Source organism: Cantharellus anzutake, assembly GCF_015039405.1.
Source record: "Cantharellus anzutake strain C23 chromosome Unknown EI90scaffold_54, whole genome shotgun sequence".
NCBI lineage: Eukaryota > Fungi > Basidiomycota > Agaricomycetes > Cantharellales > Hydnaceae > Cantharellus > Cantharellus anzutake.
This window is the reverse complement of record NW_024067004.1, coordinates 1-23,933: the sequence shown is the minus strand read 5'-3', so window position 1 is coordinate 23,933 and position 23,933 is coordinate 1. Positions and strand designations below refer to the sequence as shown.

Genomic DNA, 23,933 nt, shown 5'->3' with positions numbered 1-23,933 from the left:
CCACTCCGGCTCTGGCAATGGTGACTACCAAGGCACCAATAAGAATCCTTCTCGTGGTGTTGTCCTTGTGTTGTTTAGCGTTTTCACTATCGCCCATCAGTCATCCTTCCTTGTATGCGAGTACGCGGTGGCCGTTCCTCGCATCTTCTCATTGGAGGCGCGACGCTGCACGCCCGGACCCCAGGTTCAACTAGCTCAAGGTCTCGTCACAGGCGTTAGCGTGCCCCAATTCCACCAGGATTATTTCCTGGGAATTCCCTATGCTCAGCCTCCATTGGGCGAGCTGAGGTTTTCTCAGCCTCAATCACCGAAAGTGAATCCGAGTCACAGAATAGACGCCACTGCTTACGGAAAAGCGTGTTTGCAACCGGTTAGCCTTTTTTTTCCCCCAGAGTCTTGTGAATGATTTCGTTCTTTAGCTTTTCGGGGGTCTAACGGGCTTGACAACCTTTGACTTGTCGGAAGATTGTCTTTTCATCAATATCGTCCGGCCTTCAAACCTGCCCCACCGTACGAAACTTCCAGTGATGGTTTGGATTCATGGAGGGGCTTTTTACTTTGGTGCTTCACAACTGTTTAACGGCTCGGCGATCGTCGCCCAAAGCGTTCTCTTGGTAGTTACTTCCTTCCAGCATCTCAGCCCCCCCCCATCTTCTGACATTGAACATTGTTGTGACAATATCTCGAACATTCAGAACGAACCTGTCATCTACGTCTCCCTCAATTATCGTCTAAACGCCTTTGGCTTCCTTGGCGCACCTGAACTGGCAAGCGACTCTACGACCGGAACGCTCAATGCTGGTTTACACGATATGATCGGTGCATTGAAATGGGTACAGGAAAACATTGGTGCTTTCGGAGGAAACAAGAACCGAGTGATAGGCAATGAATTCCGATCGATTCGCTTTTACCATAATCTGAATTTAGTCTGTCAAGTGTTTGGTGAGTCGGCGGGTGCGATTGCGATTGGGACTCTCCTCGTTGCTGGAGGAGGACATTATGTGAAACATCACAACTTATTCCATGGTGCCATCATGGAGAGCGGGGCTCCAGCAGGGTAAATTTGTAATCATCCATACCTTTGCTTCCTTTCTCCCCGATTTCCAAGTCCCTTGTCTGATTATCATTCCATTTCCATCGCTAGTCTCCCTGTTCCCAATGTATCCGATCTCGTACCCTGGACAAATATCTTCACTACTGCAACAGGCTGTCTTCCCTCCGATCCCTCGATCATATCATGCCTTCGTTCGAAACCGTCCGAGGTACTTTACCAAGCTTCGCTCGTAACGTTAAGCGCGACAACGGGCCTCGCACTCGTTTATAATCGAGTTGTGGACGGATTCTTTTTCCAGGAAGGGAAACGTGCGGCGGAAGAGGTAAGAAAGGGGAATGTAGCGGATGTGCCTATCATTACGGGGTGCAATTTCGACGAAGGAACGTTATTCGTACCTCACACGTTCAACACTGCGGACGAAATAGTGAATTTTTTCCGAGGTTCGTGCATGTGTGTTCCTTGACCATTTCTCGAGAAAAAACCCAAATTGCAACGTCTCATCCTCCATAGTCTGCATATGGCTTACTTACACATTCATTTCCGGCTTTTTGGTTTTGTGCTTGTTCCATTGCGGGGCTGCAGTAGGATTGTTATACGTTGGAAACCTTAGCGTAGCGACGCCAGAACAAACGAAGCTCTTCAAAGGCCTTCTGGAGTTGTACCCCGATATTCCTGCGATCGGAAGTCCCTACGAGCCTGTCGGGGCGAGCAAAGACGATCGGTTCTTTGGGTCGAATAATCAGTACAAAAGAGCTGCGAGTTTGCTCGGGGATATTGTCTTTCACAGTGGTGCGTACCTATCTATTCCGAGTCGATCGAATTTGGGGGTAGAATACATCCAATGGCGTTCATTTTTTCTTATCTAATGCGGGGGAATTATATCATTCAGGTCGACGCGCATTGTTGGATGCGTATATTAAACACTTTGGTTTCTACCCGGCGTGGACATACCTTTATACCCAAGTGACTCCAGACACACCAGCGTACCAAGGTGTCTATCACGGAAGTGAGCTTCCGGCTGGTGAGTTTGCGGATCAATCCCCCCCCTCTTACCCTTCATCGCTGCCATAGCAGGTTTCTGATTATTTTCATGCCCTCCCCCCCCTTTTCACTTTTCACTTTGCGTCACTATCGCGCGGGCGGGCTATAAAACAGTATTTGGACTGTATGCTATACAAAATACAACTTCGGATCTGGGCAAAACTTCGTTAGTTATGATCAGCGCCTGGGTCACCTTTGCGAATTCTCTCGATCCTAACCGCCCATTCTGTAATGCACGCCCCTCGCCAAATTTGTATCTGCCCTACATAGTTACAATGTTACAATATCATTCGGACAACTACGGCTAAGGACATAACTAAGCAGTTGACCGATCCACAAAATAACAAACAAAGCACGCCAGGAATCCAGATCAACTAGAACACACCAACCAGGGGATGAGAAATGATTTAAAGGATCTTTGGACATGACCCCAAATACGACCAACCAGTTGTATGAAAGCAATATGCCATATGCAGAGTTGCGGAGTACACACGTGGCCAGCCCCACGAACCCAATTCAGTCTTTGCGAGCCACCCAATTAAGCTGTTGTTGGACATTACTATATAAGGATCTTATCCTGATGACAAGCCTTCTAATAGAGGCTGATGACCTGCCCCACCACTCGGAATACCGCAGTCCCTTCAACAGATATCTATTCACCAATAGATTTCGCCGCCGGTTCCGCGTCCGTATCGGAATTTGACTAATCACACCATGCTGGGTCGCAGTCCGCAATGACTTCCTTGTCCCCTTTTGCTTAGTCGGGGAGAGCTGCGGTCGCAGCACCAGCGAAAGCGCAAACGCTTAATATGCGCCACCCTTAACACAGAGCGCTATCCACTGATACGGAGTGACCTCCTCTACTGGCGACATCACATCAGGACTAGCTACGGTGACTACCAAGACAGCAATGAGAAACGCTCTCCTCGTGATTTCCTCACTGTGCTATTCTGTTTTTTCACTACCACTCGTCAGTCATCTCTCCTTGTACGCTGGTGCGCGTCACTGACTGTGCGATGTCCCATCTCGACCGGACCTCAGGTTCAACTAGCTCAAGGCCTTGTCACAGGTCTTAGTGCGCCCCAATTCGATCAGGATTATTTTCTATGCTCAGCCTCCATGGGCAAATTGAGGTTTGCAAAGCCCCGACCACTGAAACCGAATCCGAGTCACAAGGTGGACGCCACCAAGTACGGAAAAGCATGTTTTCAACCGCTTGATGTGCGTCCCTTGTTCGCGTAGCGATTTTCCTTCCACCTTTTGCGAATGATTCGTTCTTAGTTCGCCCCGGGCTTGACAGTCTCCGATTTGTCAGAAGATTGCCTTTCTATCAATGTCTTCCGACCCTCGAACTTGCCCCATGGTGCAAAACTCCCTGTGATGGTTTGGATCTATGGAGGGAGTTTTCTTTACGGTGCGTCGCAACTATATAACGGCTCGGCGATCGTTGGGCAAAGCGTGGTGCTGGTACGAGTACTTCCTTCCGGCATCTCAGCCCCATTTTCTGACATAAGGGTGATGCTGTTGTGACAATATTCAGAACGAATCTATCATCTACGTCTCCTTCAATTATCGTCTAAATGCCTTTGGTTTCCTTGGAGCCCCTGAACTGGCACATGATTCTGCCATCGGAACGCTCAATGCTGGCTTATACGATATGATCAGTGCACTGAAATGGGTGCAAGAGAATATCGAAGCTTTTGGAGGAAACAAGGATCGAGTGACTGGTAAGTTCCTTCTTGATCGATTTGCCAATGACCAATGTGAATTTTGAAATTTTCGACCTGTCACAAGTATTTGGTGAATCGGCAGGCGCGATCGGGATTGGGTCTCTCCTTGTTGCTGGAGGCGGACAATTTGTGAAACAGCACAATCTATTTCATGGTGCCATCATGGAGAGCGGAGCTCCAGCAAGGTAAATTGTGTTACACCCGTCGGTTCCTATACTCCCCTAGTCCTTAGTCTGATCATCGTATTCCCCAGTCTCGCCATTCCCACTGTATCCGATCTCTTACCCTCGACAGATATCTTTGCCGCAGTAGCAGGCTGTCCCCCAGGCTCCAATTCCTCGATCATATCATGCCTTCGTTCGAAACCTTCTGAATCACTTTACCAAGCATCACTCGTGACATTAAATGCGAGCGACGCGCTCCCTTTCAACCGAGTTGTGGATGGGTTCTTTTTCCAGAAGGGGGAACGTGCGGCAGAAGAGGTGAGAAGGGGTAACGTGGCAACTGTGCCTATCATCACGGGATGCAATCTCGACGAAGGAACGTTCTTCGTACCCCACACATTCAATACTACAGAAGAAGTTGGGGATTTTCTCATAGGTTTGTTTTCCTTGACCTTCGTAGGGAGAAGTGCCGCGTCATCTTTATATGCAGAAAAATTACCACTGCTGTTAAATATTTTTGTCTTGTGGGTACAGGATCGACTTACGTTGGAAATCTCAGCGTAGCAACGCCAGAGCAAAGAAAGCTTTTCAAGATCCTTCTGGAGTTGTACCCTGATGTCCCTGCGATTGGAAGCCCCTATGATCCGGTCGGGGTGAGTAAGGACGACCGGTTCTTTGGGCCGAATAATCAATTCAAGAGAGCTGCGAGTTTACTTGGGGATTTTATCTTCCATGGTGGTGCGTATCATCTATCGTCGAGGGGGGGGCTCTTTGATGGAGACGGTGAATATGTAGCTTAATCGATGGATGCTGATTTTTTTTTTGTCCATTGTGGGAAACATCATCAGGAAACTCGGAGGGACCTCCTGGAGCCGAGATATCCCACGGAGCTTGGGGAGCCCAAAAGGTCCTTACCCCCTCTCAAAGAACCAGGAGGCATGCTCTCTTGGGCCTCTTGAGCTCTGCGGCTCCTCTCCTTCTAACGGTGCAGCGCTGGCTCTCAGACTCCAGGATTCTCAGTGTTCTTGACTCTCGCGAACTCATGTAATTAAAGGAAGAAAAATCGATTTTTATATAACTGGCAGCTACTCAGACTTGCTCCATGGACTAGTGTTGCCGCATGGTTGTTCTTCCATGTCTATAATAGATCCATCCCTCTCCTCATACATATGATCCCTTTTGAGTTCTTGCCTATAGAGGTTGATGGAATATGAGTCAGTAGTTAGGTTAGTGAGTGTTGGCAACGTATGCTACAGACCAAAACATGGCACAGCAAATACGCTTCCATCGTCTTGTCTTTTTTGATGAAAACTCGGCAATGTTGAATAGATGATGTTCATGTATTTCTGCAAAGTGTTCGGCAGAAAATTCAACCTTGGGATTAATAACACTCTCAAGTGCACAGTGAATCTAAACAAAGTGCATATTAGCAAACTGGTGTTATGAGTAAATGGATGAAGTACCACTGATAGGGCAAGGGCAATAAGCTCGTGATGTTCATCGAGGTTCTTGAAATCATCAAGACAAGTCTCCCCCAACCGACGAGAAATAAACTGCTGTTTGAAGGTGAAGAACACCTTCAGCACAGTCAAAATGATTGGGTTTTCAAATGGACCATCTTTCTGTATGTAAAAAGTCAGTTAGCCATATTGACATTGGTGCAAAATCATACTAAGCGGTGATTTCGCCAGATGTACCTGGACTTCTCCATTAGGTCTGTGACACTTTTGATGCGCTCTGAGTCATCCATCGCTGAAAAGTTATAGTATTCATTAACAGCTTGAACAGCAGCATTCCGGAATCTATTTCGGAAGTTGGACACAATTTTCATAAGCTGTATGAGGGGTTGAGACAGAGGATATTTACGACTTTATATACAACTAATTCAACATACCGTAGTAATCATCAGGGGCTCAACCATGAACTGGTCACTTCGCAGGTTCAGATTTTGGGCAGATCTTGCCAGAGCTTCTTGTGCAAAGCGTTGGTGAATTGACGCATCTTCACTACATGCTTGTCATATCCATCCCCGGCCATCGACTTCCGGTCCCTCCGATCCCTCCGGTCTAACTCCGCTCCTTCCTCACTAACCTCGGAGCTCCCGTATTCCGCAATCCTCTTGGTACCCCTCGATGGTCACCACCCCCTCATTTCAATTTATTACCTACGCCTCCCTAATGTCATATCCGTGCATACCCGACCCCGACCCGACTTCCGGACCTCCACCCTCTTCACCTCCGGAGTCATAACCTACCGCTGCCGTTCCGATACTCACCCTCGGTCCTGGCAACACACCTCCTCCTTACCTCTCCGACCCTATCTCCGTCCGCTCCGATACTCATCTCGGACCGAACACCGCCCCTCTCGCCACCCTCCTACTACTCCGCTCCCCCTTCACAACACCTCCACCCTCCCGTCATCCCCCTACACTTCCCCTGTCCGTTCCGATACTCACCTTCGGACCTGACTACTCTCCTTTCTGCCACTCCTTCTCCCTTACCTTTCCCCTCTCTCCTCCCTCTATTACTCCTCCGCCACCCTTCTGCCAAGTTACGACCTTCCACCGCTGTTCCGTACTTCGCACTCGGACACCGCTTGTACCTTACTCCGAGCCTCTGTCTTAGTCCCTACCTTGGACTTTGACTCCACCTCGGTCTTAGTCCATTGCATTGGTGACCTCATACTACGTAAACACCATTGCCAATATCCCTCGGACTTTCAACCCCGCCTCTGTAACCTCCATAAGCTCCGCAACCCCCGAGCTTCACGGACTGCCTTCGGCACTCTCGCCGCCTGTAATGTATTTCTCGCGTTTTCCCTTCACCCCTATTTGGACTACTGCTTCTTCCTATTCTAGCCAGTTAGTCATCATCCCCACTTCCCCTCATCCTCCTGCCCCTCTGGGCCTCGCCCTCCCCACCTCCTTTCGGATGTATCACAGGTCCTGCCTTATGACCTTCGGTACCGCTCCGCTTCTTCTACCCTTTGTTCCCGTTCGGACGTCTTCGTTCCGATTCGGTTACCCTTTGTTTTCCTTGTGCTTTTGCCCCTTCCATTATATATATCGGCGCTTGTACATACTCGTTTTGGTTTAGTCTGAAATCGACCTGAAATGCCCCCTAGAGACTTCCTGCTCACCTACTGTGAAATTAAGGACCAAATGGACAAACAGCAATGGCACAGCACTCCGCTTGAGTCGCTGAGGCCAAGGTCCCTCCACGCTAAGTCTCCGATTCCACTCCGGAGTCGTCTGTTCCCGCCCGGTTCTAACACCTAAGTACGGAGCCCTGAAGACTTCCGGACGGCTCCGATGTCTGCTAGCGCACTCCCGCCTCCGCTGGGCAATACACTCGCCTGCCCTGCAGAGCCCACCTTCGGGCCTATCCCTCCTTTCCGTTCTGGGTTATCGCCTGCCTTTCTGCTAACCCCGCGACCCGACTCGTCGGTAATATTCAGTCAGCTAATGTTTAACCCCGTTAGCTCCGCTCCATTCGGCTCCGCCAATTGCGAACCCGTCTTCGCTGTAACCATATATATATCCAACTTGTACATAGGTTACACTCCAGTAATAAAATCAACTAGAGTTACCCCCCTTCGGTTCTGATTGCCAGTCAGTAAGTTAGGGCACGGACGTGTCACTAGGCACAGCGCTCTTGGCATAAGTCGCTGAGGCCAAAGCCCTCCACTACGGAGACTCTCCCTTGTCTCGAATCTGGTCTCTGACAGTGCTCCATTCAGGCTATTCTCCCCAAGAGACCAGGGATTTGATGCAACAAGCTGAAGGAAAACTGGGCGTGAATAATTGAGGACGGAAAAAACTTGAGGGTTATCATGCTGGCACCAGAATTCAAGTGTGGCATCTCTTGCACTTGGCTCACCATTGGCCTTCTGCTTTGCCTTCTTGGAGCTTGCCTTGGGTGCAAGATTAACAGCACCATGAAGCATGACAGATGCTGTGCTGGAGGCCACAGGAGATGAGCTACGCGTCCTTGATGACGGATTTGGTGTTTGAGTTTGGGGAGGCATGGGGCTTGATGAGAAATCATACTATTAGTGAGACGATAATAAGTATCAAGAAGCAAGTGAACCTGCAAGAGTGGCTAGCCTGTTTTGAAGCATCATCATCTAAGCCAGGTGACTGTCGCGATATTGGATGGGGAGAGGATAAGGGCTGAGAGGAACGTGTTCCCTTCAGCGGAACAAGACCCAAGGAGGGCCCTCTGCTAAGACTAGCTTCATCCCAAGAAGTGGGGAGATGACAGACCCAACTGGTGTGGTGGCTGGTCCATCCACTGGAGATCCGGGTTTTGTTGAGCTTGAGTGCCTTACGTTTCACCTCCATCTGTTCGGCTAAGGCTGTAATTTCAGCCTGCAACTTGTTTGCTTCTAAAGCCGCTTGAGTGCAACCAAACTAAGTAGGAAAGTAACCAGCAACACTTACCATCATCATTTGGTTCAGTCATTTCTCCACTATTATTCAACTCACTGCCATTGGAGAAATGCAAGACTGAGGAGTGAGAGCCCTTCTCAACATTTCTCCTACCAGCATTGTCATTACTGTCACTGCCATTGTCACTGCTGTCATTCTCGTATTCAGGTTGGTCAGCTGTGGTGTAGGTCATGTTGACAGACTTCATCTTGTCCCTCGTTGGGTTTGTAACTGATGCCGGAACTGGCAAGATTTCATGTGTTAAAAATTTTTCATGGTGAGTGGCAACGAACAAGGCCCACCTTTCTTGCTTTTCTGGCTGCCTTGAGAAAGGCGTTGCTTTTTGGAGAGTTCAACTTCAGCCAGATGGGTGGCAATAGCCACTGTTGGGTGATGAGCATGCTTTCCAAGAACAGGAGGAACCGACTCTGCTGAGGATGTGTGAGTAGGTGTGTTACAATTGGGATTGCGGTGTCGTGAGAGCATTGTCAAGCAGGAGGGGTGTTGAACTAGTAGTGGAAGAGTAGAAGATGGTGGAAGGGAAAAAATGGGGTGTGGCAAAGTGAAAAAAAAATGGGGGCATTACTGAATCTGCCTCACCACTGAAATTAGTATCTGCTTATCCCCGAAAAAAAAAAGTGCTCATCTGGCCTTTGCCTCCCAGGCCTGACATCTGAGCCAACTGCCACACCTTCCGGACTGCTCCATACCTTAGACTCGGTTCCACAGGTCCCACAAGGGGCAAGTGATGCCATGCTCCAGCTCTGACACCACCCAATCAAAATCGGAGTGGGTGTGTGAATTTTGTGGTAACAGTTGAGCTTTCCGGTCACATAAAGCACTTCAAGCTCACATTTCAGCCTCTCTGGAGTGCCTAAAACAAATACTGAATAGATTGACTTACAATCACATAGCCCCTACTCCTTCCTCCCGAGATACCCCGCTGGCCACTTCACAAACACCCTCATCCAGCTTCCAACCATCATTTGACTCTCACAAACAGAATGAGGTCAGCCCCACTGTATACCTTGCTAGCAATCTTGACAATCGCACCGACAACAATTTCCTAAACGATGTTGATGAAAGACAAGATGATGGGCAAGACTCCCATGCCAGTGACGATTCCCGCAATACTCACAGTGAGATGTCAGACTCATCCAACCTAGACATGAGTTCAGACGCTGAGCTGGAACACCAGCTGCAATTCCATGGGCTTAGTGCATGGCAAGGCACAGCATTGTCATTCAGTGTGTTCCGGAGATGTGAAGGGCCAAGGGCAGTGCCAGCGAGAGCAGAGCAGAGAGCAATGTCAGTATGGTCTATTTGGGAGCAGACAGGGGACACCGAAAAACCAGCCCATGGAAATCAAAAGCAGAATGGGACTTAGTTCAATGGCTCTGCAAGTGCGAGCTGTCTCAAGCTGAAATAAACAAATTTCTCCGGTTGGAATTTGTGAGTTCACCAATTATCAAGGAAGGCAATTGAGAAACTAACATTGAAATCCCAGATTCACCACCTTGATCTGTCCTTCTCCTCAGCAAGGGAGATGTACACGATAATCCGAGTGTCGCTACCTCAGGGGCCACCTTTCCAGCATGCATTGGTTGTGCTAAAGGATGCCCCAGATGAGCAGCATGAGCTCTATTTCCGCGACATCATTGCATGCTCAGCATTTCTGTTCAGTAATCCTGACTATAAGGAGGTTATTGATTATGAGCCAGAGGAGATTTTTGTGACTGACAGAAATGGGACACCCACAAGAAATTGAGTCTATGCTGACCTAAGCTCTGGTAGGATCTGGAATGAGGAGCAGGTTAGTAGGTAGATCAAGTATAATCTGGAAAAGATTCCTCATCTCGTAACAGTTCAAACTCTCTGAGCAGGGGCTCAGCGATTCCACAATCCTTGTGATAATGCTTGGCTCTGACAAGACTCACCTAACCAACTTCTCTGGCAACAAGAAGATGCATCCTGTGTACCTTTCTCTGGGAAATATTCAGAAATCAGTCCGGAACAAATCTAACAAGCGTGCATGGATTCTCTTGGCCAATCTCCCAATTAGCAAATTTGCGGCAACACATTTCGACAATAGCCACTTAGCTGACGAGATGAAGGGAATGCCTGGTCTCCTTCAGAAGATATTGTATCATGAATGTCTTCGCATTGTCCTGAAGCCACTTCATGAGCATTATCGGACAGGCTGCATAATCAGACCAGTGCCCCTGCTTGATGCACATGGAATGACCCGCACTTGCATCCTAATTCTAATGGCTTGGATTGTGGATCTTGAAGAAGTCCTTGATCTCCTTGGTCTTTGTTGAAACAGCTGTCCAAAGTGCACTGCTCAGTACAAAGACCTTGGTGGAAACCGGACATGCAAATGTCGAACTGGGGATTCAATCATATGTGCCCTCCGAGAGCTGCGAAAAAGGTTCCCTGAAGCGACAACGTGGCAATTTGCGAACAAGGCACGAGACATGGGACTGATAGGTGTCGAAAACCTTTGCTGGGAGGGTCTTCCAGTGGATATTTGCCATGTTGTCTGCCTTGACCTGCTGCATGGCCTTCACAAATACATAAGTGACCATCCAAAGACATGGATCGAAAATTCGATTGGAAAAGACTCACTTGATGCTCGATTCATTGCACAACCGTACCGGAAGGGACAATGTACATTTCACCAGGGGATATCAAAAATATCCCAGTGGTCAGGCCATGAAAATCGGGACCTTCAGCGCCATCTAGGCATCATCATCACAGGAGCATATGAGAAGGGGAAGGAAAGTGTAAATCCAAGAATTGTGAAAGTGACGTGTGCGCTGCTTGATTTCTCTTACAAAACCCAATTCCCTGCACATTCCGATGTTACTTTGGGGTCAATGATTCAAGATCTGAAAACATACTATTCCGCTTTGAAGGTTTTCCTGGACAACGGTGCTCATTGCAATATAAAGGGTGTACTAATTCCTCACTTCTGCATACCAAAACACCATAATCTTCACCATTTCGCTCAAGATATTCGTGATCATGGCACTATGGATAATGGATCGTCAGAAATCACAGAATCGTTGCATATCCCAACATGCAAAGTGACCTATCAATCAACAAATAAGAAGGCTCACACAATACAAATTCTCGATCAGCTTCAATGCGTGGATTCGCTCTTTATCCAAGCTTCCATTCTTGAAGCAATGGGATGCAGTGCTCCTGAGCAAGATGACTTCGACAGCACAGAAGATTGTTGTGATGGCCAAGTGGCGACATCCGGTGGCAGAGATGTCCCTTCAACCGGCAGCATGACCCCGAGGTCACTTGCTGGTCACATGCCTACTGTCTCTAAGCGGCCTCAGTCCATTGGGTTGCTGGTCTCCTCTGCTGCTATAAAATTCTCCTCACCGGATCTTATATCAGTGATGATATGGTACTTTGTTTATAATGGGAACTTGGGCCTTCGAAATCACCCAAATCGAGATTATTACTCCTCAGCTGCTTTACCACACCATCTCCAAAGCATCGATATTTGGCACGCATTCAAGATACAACTCCCCCAGCCCAATGCTTTCTATCCTCCTGCACAAACTCGGATCCAATGCACCCCCCCAACAGCACAGCAAGGTGGTATCTATTCAACTGTCCTCATCAACATGGATCAAGAATTGCTGGTCTCAGATATACGATGTAAGTACAATGCCAACGGGTTAATTTAGAGCTCATTTTCCGCTGACCCCGGCTCCATACTAGGTTACCGAGTTGGGGAAATCCGATTTGTGTTTGCCCTCTCCGAGTCTCAAGACCGCAATGGCTGTGAGGGTTTCAATTTAGGCCCTTTGTTCGCTTACGTCCACTGGTTCAGTCCGATCTCTAAACCCAGTGTAAGTAGCCGCTTGTCAGGGACTCGTCTGGGGTCGAGGGGGTCCAGGTGTAGCGTCCGGGACCGAGAGCCTGGCGGGGGGCAGATCGGGCATGTGTACTGACAGGCCCGATGTGGGACAGTGGTCCCTGGCCACTTAGACTGAAGTGGAAAGTTGAGAAGAAGGCTACTTCTTCGGTTCCCACTTCAGGTTCGTTTATATACATGCGGCTTGGATCACATGACGGGTGCCACGTCACCCTCGCACACAGCCGTAACCACCCGGGTGTCTCCGTGGGAGATCCCGAGGGTATCCAGTGCAGGCGCGCATGCTGGGCACAGCAGGAGGTCGCCCGAGGTGCCCGGGCCGGGTACATGGTGGGCGCGCTGCAGATGGGTCAATTGTACATTGATACAGAGAAAGTCGTCCATGTAGAATAAAGGGAGAATAAAGAAGAAGTAAGATAAGGAGAAACTGAGGAGGGGAGGATGAGGGGGAAGAAGGGGAAGGGGGAGGAGGTAAGGGAGGGTGGACCGGCGGGGTACCGGGTCAGGTTGGGCTGGGTGGAGCCGGGTCAGGCAGGTGTGCCCTGACACCGCTTCCACACGGTAAAAAAGGAGGTATATTGTGACATACCAGATGGTGGGATTGTTCCCCTCTCCAACATTGTGGTACCATGCCCTTTAGTGCCAGTTCTTCCTGGGCATCTCCAGAAAGGTAGCATATGCTCCGCGACCTGCATGGAGACAGAGTTGGAGTTCTATATTAATCCTTTTGTGAGTCACATTGATTATGAACTGTATGCGTAACTTCTTGATTCCATATGCAATAGCTATATACAATGGTAATGATGGAGAGCACCAGGAGACGCTGGAGCAGCTCATGAGAGTGCAGGGAGCACCAAGAGCGCAAGCGAATTCTTGGAGTCTCCGGAGTCAAACCGAGTTTCCTGATGATATATATACAGGTCAACGCACTTTGCTGGATTCGTATGTCAAGCATGATTATATTATCCAGCATGGACGTACCTTTATACCCAAGTGACTCCAGGAGTACCAGCATACTTGGGTGTCTTTCACGGAAGTGAGGTACCGTCCGGTGAGCCTCCCTCTCCAATGGTTCACTGCACAGCAGAACAAAAATCCTGATTTTCCGTGACTTGACATTGATTGTGCTTATTAGTATTTGGCCTGTATGGCTTTCAGAATAGGACCTTGGATCTTGGCAGAACTTCGTTATATATGGTCAGCGCTTGGATCGCTTTCGCAAATTCCTTTGATCCCAATCGCCCATACTGTAAGCAGCCCCGCATCTTCACTTTTTTTTTCTCCCACAAAGTTATGACTCATTTCTTTCTTTCTTTTTTTTTTGCTTGTGTCTGATGAAGTACCCAATTGACCTAGGTACAGAAGGCAACGCCGCATGTTACAAATTGGGAATGGGCACTTCGATGTCATCATGGATGATTTTTGAAAGAATGGAATAGAATTCTTACAGAGGAAGGATTTTATGGACGCGTTTAATTTCTAAAGGTGTACACACGTCTGTTCTCATGGTTCCCTGACTGGATACATTTGTTGAAGTCCTAAATTGTTCAACATCCAACTTGGATGTGGCCTAATCAATGTCAAGTCCCTTTTGGGGGCTTGACACTTCTGCACCTCCCTTGCATCTGTGTGGTTCATGGCTGCCAAAGATTTGCATGTGGCTAGCTCTGTGGTCTCAAACCTGAAAAAGGCGATGACTTCAATTCGGGCATCAACCTTCCACCGCTTGTTGAGTTTGTATCACTCCTTTGGTGACTAGAGCAAACACCCTGTCCCATGTTCAATCAGCTCCGGGGCTTAGGGAGCAAAGTGGGTGCCATGATTCCAGACGTTTCTATTGTCCGAGGTTTGAGAATAAATTCAGAGATGTGCCTCCATTGTCCTGTCTGCAGTGTAATTATCAGAAGCACTTGTAGAGATATGATCCTGCCTTGTCTGTGTCGTGCCAATGCCCATTATCTCCCAGTCAAACCCTGGTATCTTGTACCCGAGTTACATCTTGTCTGGGCCGGAGTTCATCACCAAACTTTACCCTGAAGAGGTACCTCGATCACAAAAGTTTAAGGTGACTGGCCGAGCTTGTGAGGCATTTGTTTACAGAGGGGGTTCATTTTTTTTTCCGTGGGAAAGCGCATTGTGAATTGCGCATCGTCACCCCATGAGAAATCATTGGACATCTGATCCAAATGCACATCTCAACCGTGCACTTGTGTGCAATGGTGCAACACTGGACAAAACATACAATACACACAAAAATACAGAAAAATTACAATTATTATTAAAGCTTTATATTTGTTAAATTAGTGTGAAATTTAGGTCTATGCAGTGATTAGCCTGATCAAGGCAAGGGAAAATGGCACTTCCGCGAGGATGTGGCTGTGCTGCAAACATGCGTGCTGCTTGCTGCTCTCTCTCTCTGCAACTCCTTGCACCCAAAAATACAAAAAAATCATAATTATTATTCAAGCTTCATGTCTGTTAAATTGGTGTGAAATTTAAGCTTTATGTAGTGATTGGCTTTATCAACACAAGAGGAGATGGCACTCCGTGAAAATGTGGCTGTGCTGAAAACACGCACACTTATGTACTCAAGGGGGGGTCATTCGGGAAATGCCAAACCCCATGTTAGTATGATAGTCTCTGGTTGGAGGGACTAAACCTATTTCACACATGTCAAAATTTTCAATTCAAATGTATTTGCAAATGTATATTATCATTGAAAATAAATTGAAAACCTCCACTATGCCAATAGTTAGCCTTGTTTCCTTGCTCGTTTGCTGTTGTGGGATTCTTGATGGGCACTGCATGTCCAGTTCAGGGGAATGTGGGACCCTGGACCCTGACATGACCTATGGAACTAATTTGTCTGTCAGAAAACAACAACAGTATTAAGGTATGGTAAAAGGCATATACCCAAACTGTCTCACAGCCCGTCCCATTACACCTAACAACATTAGTGCCATCGTCAATTTCACTTGCGGTAACTTTCATGGTACAACACATATGAATGCCAGTAGGACGTTTGGGAGCATGGTGCATTGGACGGCCACTGGAATAGGTGGTTGGCAAAGCTGAGGCTGGGGAGGGTGGATGGGGGCTAGGAGAGGTGGGAATATGTTTGGGGGTGCTGGTATCAAGGTCATCATCGATATCTTGTTCCAGTGGTCCAGTGGATGAGTCCACATTGACTTTGGGTGGTGTTTCCAGGTCTGTGTCCCCGGATGTAGATTAATAATTAATATTACATCTGAAGTGATAAATAAGTCAAGAAGGATTGGGACATACCGAAGGCAGAGGTGGGAACTAGCTTCAGAAATGTTGAGTTTCACTGCTAAGTGTTTCCATTGTCTAGTTTCCCCTTGATTTGCAGTATTGATGGCAAGGGTGAATGGATGGGCTCAGGGGCTAGACTTTGGAGTAAAGCAGGGGGGGACCACAGTTGGGTGGTGTATGGACTCTTTTTTTTTGAAAAATGAAGCCATTAACTCAGCTTGTGGTCAAGCTTTTACTTTATTCTCTCACTTTCTTGGGATTCACAGCATCTTGCCTTGCCAATATGATGCAGCAGATTTTTTTGACCACTGGTCTCCAGAAGTACATCCATACCACACTCCGGACACACTTATGAGCCTAAAACAACATGCTGTCATTGGGAACAATGTTTAATTGATCCATGTACTTCCATCTTTCTAGTTGGTGGTGAATTTGGCTTCTAGGTGGATGCCCAATATGGAATGCGGCAATGGCTGGGGTACGGCAATTGCCGATTGAATTACTTAGTATGTATGTCTCCACTCAAACCCACTAAAACCTGAAATGGTACATCGGGTATAGAATTTCCATGTTGATCACCCCTTGCACTTACTGCAGCTCTCTCTCTCTCTGTGCAACTCTTTGCTACCCCATCCCATCCTGTTAGAACGGGCGGATTCGGACGACTCCGGAGTGGAATCGGAGACTTAGCATGGAGGGACCTTGGCCTCAGCGACTCAAGCGGAGCGCTGTGCCATTGCTGTTTGTCCATTTGGTCCTTAATTTCACAGTAGGTGAGCAGGAAGTCTCTAGGGGGCATTTCAGGTCGATTTCGGACTGAGGTTACAAGTTACTAGGTACATTGTATATAAGGAGGGGTCCGGAATCAAAAGGAACAAGGGTAGGACAAAAGGAGACAAAGGGAGATGGAAAGAGGAACAACACTGAGGGTCAAGTGTTTGACTCAATGGTGTTTCCCAAAGGAGGAATGAAGGGCCAAGACCCAAGAAGGAAGGAAGGAGGATGGGAGTCGGGAATGGCTAGCTGACTGAATAGAAAGGAAGCAGCAGCCCAAATAGGAATGAGGGAGAATAGCGGAATTGAAATGGACAATGCAATAGTTGCAAGGTCCGGAGTAAGTCTGGAAAGTCCGAACTCGGAGGTTAAACTCCGGAATATTGGCAAAGGTAATTAAATGGAATGAGCTAACCAATACAATGGGTATAAGCGGAGGTGGGGTCAAAGTCCGAGGTCGGAACTAGACCGGAGGTTCCGGAGACGAGACGTGAACGGGATACCGGAGCGGAGGTCCGGAGTCGGGAGCATAGGTTTTGCATACTTGTCTGGAAGGTGTCGAGGTTGGGATCGGACCCGGAATGTTCCGGAGTCGGACCGAAGGTGGTGTCCGAGCCAGAGGTGGGATAACCTCTTGGGAGTCGGCAAGGAGAAAGTGATGGAAGGGAAGTAGGGCTCCGGAAGTCGGAGTTCGGAGTTCCAGGAGTCCGGAGCAGAGGTCGGGATTGTATGGATATGACACATCCCAGTGAAGTCTTGAGTGCCCTGGGCTTAGGACTTTGTGTGAATAGTACTATCTGAAGTAGATCTATAGGGTTCAAAGGTCTCTGAAGTGTGACCCCTGCCCCTCAGCCCCTGTGTTAGTGAAGGGTTTTGCTTACTATTTTGGGGACAGTAACGTTCCATTCCCCCATTCACCTCAGGCCTCAGATATTCCATCTAAATATAAGCTTTAATGTGCTGTATATTCAACAGGGTAGAGGTAAAAGGCCACCAGGCCTTTACAACTACTCTGAGGTATATATATGTAAATTACATATCTCAGCACAAATAAATAAAGAAATAACAGCATCACTATAATGGGAATTATAGTGATGCAACATAATATAAATATCACTATAATTGGAATTATAGTGAAGTAAGGTTAATCCCTTACAGTTAGCCTGCACAGACTGGGATCAGTTTGGCAGTTACAGCTGATTCCAAAAAAAATAGCTGTTTGGATCTCATCAAGAGAGATCGAGGGAACCCCCTTCTTTGCCAAATTTGGCAGCATTTTGATTTTTTTTTCAGGAAGTTAGCAGACTGTCAGGGCACACACCCTGACCTGGCCCACACCTGCACTCGCACCCGCATCTGCATGCACACCTGGCCATTGCACCCCCTGCACACAGTGCAGCCAGATGCCCTGGGCCCCGGGTCTCGGGCCTCATGTGACTTCCAGATATCTCCAGAAGTTTTCATTATATTGGGCCACTGTGGGAAGGTGAGAAGTTAGCTTCCTTCTCACCTTCTTACCCACAGCAGTGTGCCCTGGACAGGGCTGTGTTTCCTTTAGGGTTGTGGGCTATGGGGGGGGGTCATGGGGACCCGTGAGACGTCCCCTGACATGGACCCTGTTAGATGAGTGTGCAGAGAGTTGTCCGGAAGTGGAGAAGGGACTCAGGAGTGGAGGGACCTTGGCCTCAGCAACTCAAGTGGAGCGCTGTGCTGTTGCTTGTTGTCTAAGGTGGTCCTTAACTTCAGGTTAGCAGGGGGAGTCTCTTTGGGGGACAATCCAGTTGTCATTATTGTCGTTGTCATCGATTTCAGACTGGGGGTATGTCATATCCATACAACTCCGGACCTCCACTCCTGTTTCTGGACCTCCATCCCCTCCTCCAGAACTCCACATCCTCCACCTCCTCCTCCCCCTGTTGGTTGTTGAGAGCCCACTCTACCTCTGGCTCCAACACAATGTCCAACACTACCTCTGGTCCGACTCTGGTTTACTCCGGTCCAATCCCAACCTCGTACCTTCCAGACCAGAGCTTGTGATGCTCCACACCTCCAGCTCCGGACTCCTGTACCGGAACCCCATCACACCTCCACCTCTGGTACTCCAGTCACGTCTCCGCCTCCGGACTTTGACCTCCTCCTCCATCTTATCTCCTTGTATTCCTTATTACATTTCATTTATTATGTCTTGCCCATATTCTGGACTTTGACTTCCGACTCTGGACCTCTGGAACTTACTCTGGATCCTGCAGTCTCTACTGTATGGTGTCATTTAATCCTCTTGTTGCCTCTTCCTTATTTAGACAGCTGCTTCCTTTCCATATCAGTCAGCTGTCATTCCCCACAACCCCCTCCACTCCTTCCCCTCTTGGCCTTGCCCTTTTTGGAAGCACCATAGAGTTCCAACCCATGGCCCTTGGGGTTGTTCCCTCATCCAGTCCCCCTTTGTTCTCCTTCCAGTTCCCTTTGTCCTCTGACTCCACTCCTGTATTATTATATATACACTCTGTACTTAGTTTCCTGTACCCCCAGTCTGAAATCGACCACGACAACAATGACAACTGGATTGTCCCCCAAAGAGACTCCCCCTGCTAACCTGAAGTTAAGGTCCACCTTAGACAACAAGCAACAGCACAGTGCTCCACTTGAGTCGCTGAGGCCAAGGTCCCTCCACTCCTGAGTCCCTTCTCTGCTTCTGGACAACTCCGTGCACTCCTCTAACAGGGCACAGGAAACTAAGTACAGAGTATATATATAACAATACAGGAGTGGAGTCAGAGAACAAAGGGAACTGGAAGGAGACAAAGGGGGACTGGATGAGGGAACAACCCCAAGGGCCAAGGGTTGGAACTCTATGGTGCTTCCAAAAAGGGCAAGGCCAAGAGGGGAAGGAGTGGAGGGGGTTGTGGGGAATGACAGCTGACTAATATGGAAAGGAAGCAGCTGTCTAAATAAGGAGGAGGCAACAAGAGGATTAAATGACACCATACAGTAGGGACTGCAGGGTCCGGAGTAAGTTCTGGAGGTCTGGAGTCAGAAGTCAAAGTCCGGAATATGGGCAAGATGTAATAAATGAAATGTAATAAGGAATACAAGATGGAGGTGTCAGGGGACGGACCCTGGGTCCCCATGACCCCTCTCTACAGTCCACAGTCCAGCCTGTAAACACAGCCCATCTCAGGGCATGACTACTGTGGGTAAGAAAGTGAGAAGAAGGTTAACTTCTCACTTTCCCACAGTGGCCCAATATGGTGAAAACTTCCGGGGATACCTGGAAGTCACATGAAGAGTGGGAACTGGGCCTGGAGCATGCAGCACTCAGAGCATGTGGGGCGGAGTGCACATGCAGGTCCGGGTCCGGGTCTGGATGCGGGTGCAGGTGCAGGCTAGTCAGGGTGTGTGCCCTGACAGGAGGTGTTATGGGAATGGGAAATTCCCATTTTTAGCCTCTTATGGCCTCTGTACAGTATATTATCACGTGACATGTAAATAATAACAACCTAACCAACAATTATCATCCAAAACACCCGATGTCCATGTTATTGTAAACACCACTGTTACAACATCTGTTACATTAATTGTAACATCTTCTCAATGTCATGGCCCCCTCCTGCACCTGGACGCTATAGAAATGGGCCAATTAGGCCCCATTTTTATAACAGGAGGAGTGTTAGAACTTGCGGATTCGGACGACTCCGGAATGGAATCGGAGACTTAGCATGGAAGGACCTTGGCCTCAGCGACTCAGGTGGAGCGCTGTGCCATTGCTGGTTGTCCTGGGGGTCCCTAATTTTGGATCTAGTAGAGGGAAAGTCTCTTGGGGGGAATTCAGGTCGATTTTGGACTGAGGTTACAAGTTACTAGGTACATTGTATATAAGGAGGGGTCCGGAATCAAAAGGAACAAGGGTAGGACAAAAGGAGACAAAGGGAGATGGAAAGAGGAACAACACCGAGGGTCAAGGGTTTGACTCAATGGTGTTTCTCAAAGGAGGAATGAAGGGCCAAGGCCCAAGGAGGAAGGAAGGAGGATGGGAGTCAGGAATGGCTAGCTGACTGAATAGAAGGAAGCAGCAGCCCAAATAGGAATGAGGGAGAGTAGCGGAATTGAAATGGACAATGCAATAGTTGCAAGGTCTGGAGTAAGTCCGGAAAGTCCGAACTGGGAGGTTAAACTCCGGAATATTGGCAAAGGTAATTAAATGGAATGAGCTAACCAATACAATGGGTATAAGCGGAGGTGGGGTCAAAGTCCGAGGTCGGAGCTAAGACCGGAGGTTCCGGAGACGGAGACACAAACAGGATTCTGGAGTGGAGGTCCGGAGTCGGGAGCATAGGTGTTGTGTACTCGTCTGGAAGGTGTTGAGGTTGGGGTCAGACCCAGAATGTTCTGGAGTCAGACCGAAGGTGGTGTTGGAGCCGGAGGTGGGATAACCTCTTGGGAGTCGGCAAGGAGAAGGTGACAGAAGGGAAGTAGGGCTCTGGAGTCGGTTTCGGAGTTCCGGGAGCCCGGAGCGGAGGTTGGGATTGTACAGATATGACAAGGAGGAGGTCAAAGTCCAGAGGTGGAGATGTGACCGGAGTTCTGGAGGTGGAGGTGTGATGGTGTCAGGGTCGTGCATGCTCACAACAAAGGATGCCCCCAAAACCAAGTTGATAGCAAAGCTGGGGGACATGCCCATGCCAGCAAAGGATATATATACACAGTAGAGATGGTAACTAGCCAACTAACTAATAACTGGTAGAAGCGGATCAAAGATGATTGTCATATCCATACATACCTGATCCTGAACCGACTCCCAGACCCTCATCCTTGTCACCTCCGGAGTCCTACCCTATCTCCGTCCACTCCAATACTCACCTTGGACCGAACATCACTCCTCTTGCCACCCTCCTCTTACTCATGACACCTCCACCCTTCCATCACTCTCCTACCCTACTTCCTGTCAGGGACATGTCCGGGTTTGAGGCAGTCTGGGCGTAGCATCCGGTGCTAAGGACCTCACAGGGGGTAGATCAGGCATGCGTACTGGCAGGCCTGATGTGGGACAGCGATCCCTGGCCACTTAGACTGAAGTGGGAATGTTGAGAAGAAGGTTACTTCTTCGGTTCCCACCCCAGGTGTGTTTATATACATGTGGCTTGGGTCACATGAGGTCCGCCACGTCACCCTGCATACAGCTGCAGTCACCCGGGTGTCCCCATGGGGGATCCCGAGGGCGTATGCTGCATGCATGTTGAAGGAGAGAACGAAGGAAGGTCAGTTGGGAGGTTCAAACGAGACCACCACCAAGCTGTTCCCTGGTTCTTTAGTTAGGATGGGGAAGTGTACTAATGTTATTTATTGTAAATAAAGTACCAATCCGAGTGTTTTGGCTAATTCTATTTTTATGGGTTAGTTTTAAAGTTCCTGGGAATTGACTTACAGATAAACCGAGCCCTGTGGAGCTGTTTCTTTATTGAAATTTATTAATTTGTCTAGGTGTAATTCTGTGTAGCATTGTTTAATTTGGATTTAAACTTGAATTTAATCTTCTACTTAGTGAAGTTTCAAAGATTCTATTCAGTTAATGAATTTGGATTCTGTCTGGAGTGTCCCTTGAGTTTGTTTTATTTTTGTCTTATTTTATTGCTTGTTTTAACAGTAGCAAAATAACTGTTTTGTGTTTACACTTTGAAATCTGGAGTGTTAACCAGCTCTCCTGTTGAAATATCTGCTTAATATTTCTCTCCTTTATTGCTGCCTTTTACTACAGTGGCAATCTTAACTGTATATCACTTTTTCGCACTGGAGTGACAACCAGAAATGCTTGAGAAAAATAATACTATATTTTCTTACTTCTCTAAGGGGGCGAAAAGTCGCAGAAAGGGTCTCCCTTTTATACTCCTTGGGTCGCCTTCCTTTTTCACGCTCTACCTTCTATTTACAGGATTTATTTACAGTGTATTTTTCTCAAACTGAATAAAAATGAAATTTTCATGCTATAGTTCTACTGCGCTTTTGCTGCGCTGAACTGTGGTTCTACTGCGGTCAGACTGCGCCTAGAATTCTTATTGTCCTCCCTTGCCTAAGCTATTTTAATGGTTAATTGGAACTTGGCTGCACTGCATTTGCCGCAGTTACCTATTTCAAATTCCCTATATATACCATTAAATTTGCTATGACTCGATGATTCTGAATTCAAACTTCGCATTACTATGCGTATGGCTGTGCTGAGACCTTCAGCTGATTTATTCCATTTTTATTTAGTGACATTTAGTTAAAATGAGACTGAAATGGTAAATGAGTGAATTATTCAGGTTTAAAACTGAAAGAAAAAGTTGCTAGTAATCAAGAATTACTCAAACGAATGTGTTATAGCTCTCCACCTCATTAGAATATCGTTCCCTAAAATTCCCGCCATGGTCCGTTGTAGTTTAGTGGTTTTCGTGAATTTCGTTCATATTCCCTGATTCCCTTTTGTATTATCACATCCTAATCCTCCATATGTATTGTTCGTTGTTATAGTAGGTCGTCCTTGAAGATTTCATATTTTTATGTATTTTATTTAGGACTCTGGACCTCTTGAAGCTGTTTTCCTGCGCGTTTTCAGGTTTCTAACTTCATGTCCCTATATCTCATTCATTTCTGGATGTTTTCTCACGTTCTTGGTATTATAAATTTTCATTTATTCCCACCTTTCCAATGGTACCAAGGTTGTGTCCTATTTCCTGGTATTCGTTGAGTTAGCAAAAGTTCGCACACACATTTGGTAATCACGTGCGTCATTCCCATAGTCGTTCGTATGCGGGCGCCGTTTCCGTTTAATTGTTCGGGATTTATGATATGCGTGGGTGTTTATTTCTTTCATATGGGCTTCTGTGATTTATTTCAGATTTTTCCCTCATGATTTAAGGTTGTTTTGCACTTTCCGTGCTTTGTTTTGACCGGGCTCTTCCTTATTTGGACGGAAATTGGTCTTTGCGATCTGCCGAAGTGCGGATCTCGGTTCCGACGGCCGGTTCCCTGCACATCGCCACCCTCACGTGTCATTACACATGATGCGGATTTCTATATTCCCGTCATGGGTATAACTTCACAACGGCTGGACTGTTTGGGCTGAAAATTTGCATAACTATAGTTCCCCATTTTTAATAATTTCCGTGTAAATTTCGTTGTATGTTTTAATTATGGATCCTACGCAAACATCGTCTTTTCCCTAAGCTCGGACTTTTGATGTCACTATTCCCGTTATTGGATATCTCATTAACGCATGATCCTTTTATTATGAAAATTTGGGAGGATTAAGATTGGATCCCTTCCTTTCTAATGGGCTATCAAGCTTGTCTCGGTCGTTACTGGTTAATCTTCACGCTTCCCTTTTAGGCATTGTCCTCGTTTTGCAGGAGTTTTAGTCATATCTCCATCGTTTATAGGTAGTTTCCCCTGTAATTACTCTCATTGGTTCCGTTTGGAGGACATCTACATTTCCTATTGTAAACACGACTCTGACTTTTGCATTAGTTCCTGAGGAATCTTCGTTCCGTGGTACTTCCATCCTTGGCTACGTGTTTGGACGTGGGAAAGTAGTTTC

General features: G+C 47.5%; 7 protein-coding genes across 7 annotated transcripts; 6 read left to right on the top strand and 1 right to left on the bottom strand.

Annotated features, from left to right (window-relative positions):
- Positions 1–246: 246 nt before the first annotated feature.
- On the top strand, positions 247–2,323 carry EI90DRAFT_3073077 (Alpha/Beta hydrolase protein; the record flags this gene model as incomplete). The annotated part of the gene is made up of 8 exons (XM_039061414.1): positions 247–370; positions 420–614; positions 696–882; positions 937–1,057; positions 1,145–1,494; positions 1,637–1,843; positions 1,944–2,075; positions 2,210–2,323. Coding segments are annotated over exons 2-8 (1,198 nt in total), but the record flags the coding sequence as incomplete, so codon positions are not given.
- Positions 2,324–2,631: 308 nt separating this feature from the next.
- EI90DRAFT_3073065 (Carboxylesterase family-domain-containing protein) lies at positions 2,632–4,848 on the top strand. Its single transcript, XM_039061413.1, has 7 exons — positions 2,632–3,065; positions 3,137–3,316; positions 3,377–3,562; positions 3,636–3,822; positions 3,890–4,010; positions 4,079–4,727; positions 4,785–4,848. The coding sequence occupies exons 1-6, from the start codon at positions 3,006–3,008 to the stop codon at positions 4,551–4,553; spliced, it is 1,209 nt and encodes a 402-aa protein (XP_038912054.1). The 5' UTR covers positions 2,632–3,005; the 3' UTR covers positions 4,554–4,727; positions 4,785–4,848.
- Positions 4,356–5,072, top strand: EI90DRAFT_3073063 (uncharacterized protein). Its single transcript, XM_039061412.1, has 3 exons — positions 4,356–4,425; positions 4,480–4,727; positions 4,785–5,072. The coding sequence occupies exons 2-3, from the start codon at positions 4,722–4,724 to the stop codon at positions 5,016–5,018; spliced, it is 240 nt and encodes a 79-aa protein (XP_038912053.1). The 5' UTR covers positions 4,356–4,425; positions 4,480–4,721; the 3' UTR covers positions 5,019–5,072.
- Positions 5,073–7,968: 2,896 nt separating this feature from the next.
- EI90DRAFT_3019130 (uncharacterized protein) lies at positions 7,969–8,904 on the bottom strand (the record flags this gene model as incomplete). Its single annotated transcript, XM_039057316.1, has 4 exons — positions 7,969–8,019; positions 8,254–8,384; positions 8,431–8,661; positions 8,721–8,904. 4 exons carry the CDS (start codon positions 8,902–8,904, stop codon positions 7,969–7,971), a joined length of 597 nt encoding a protein of 198 aa, XP_038912052.1.
- An 828-nt stretch (positions 8,905–9,732) lies between these two features.
- EI90DRAFT_2932786 (uncharacterized protein) lies at positions 9,733–10,186 on the top strand (the record flags this gene model as incomplete). Its single annotated transcript, XM_039055080.1, has 2 exons — positions 9,733–9,870; positions 9,926–10,186. The coding sequence occupies 2 exons, from the start codon at positions 9,733–9,735 to the stop codon at positions 10,184–10,186; spliced, it is 399 nt and encodes a 132-aa protein (XP_038912051.1).
- Positions 10,187–10,310: 124 nt separating this feature from the next.
- Positions 10,311–10,739, top strand: EI90DRAFT_2932715 (uncharacterized protein; the record flags this gene model as incomplete). Its single annotated transcript, XM_039055075.1, has 1 exon — positions 10,311–10,739. A coding segment is annotated over one exon (429 nt), but the record flags the coding sequence as incomplete, so codon positions are not given.
- A 156-nt stretch (positions 10,740–10,895) lies between these two features.
- Positions 10,896–11,567, top strand: EI90DRAFT_2932730 (uncharacterized protein; the record flags this gene model as incomplete). The annotated part of the gene is made up of 1 exon (XM_039055076.1): positions 10,896–11,567. A coding segment is annotated over one exon (672 nt), but the record flags the coding sequence as incomplete, so codon positions are not given.
- Positions 11,568–23,933: the final 12,366 nt, after the last annotated feature.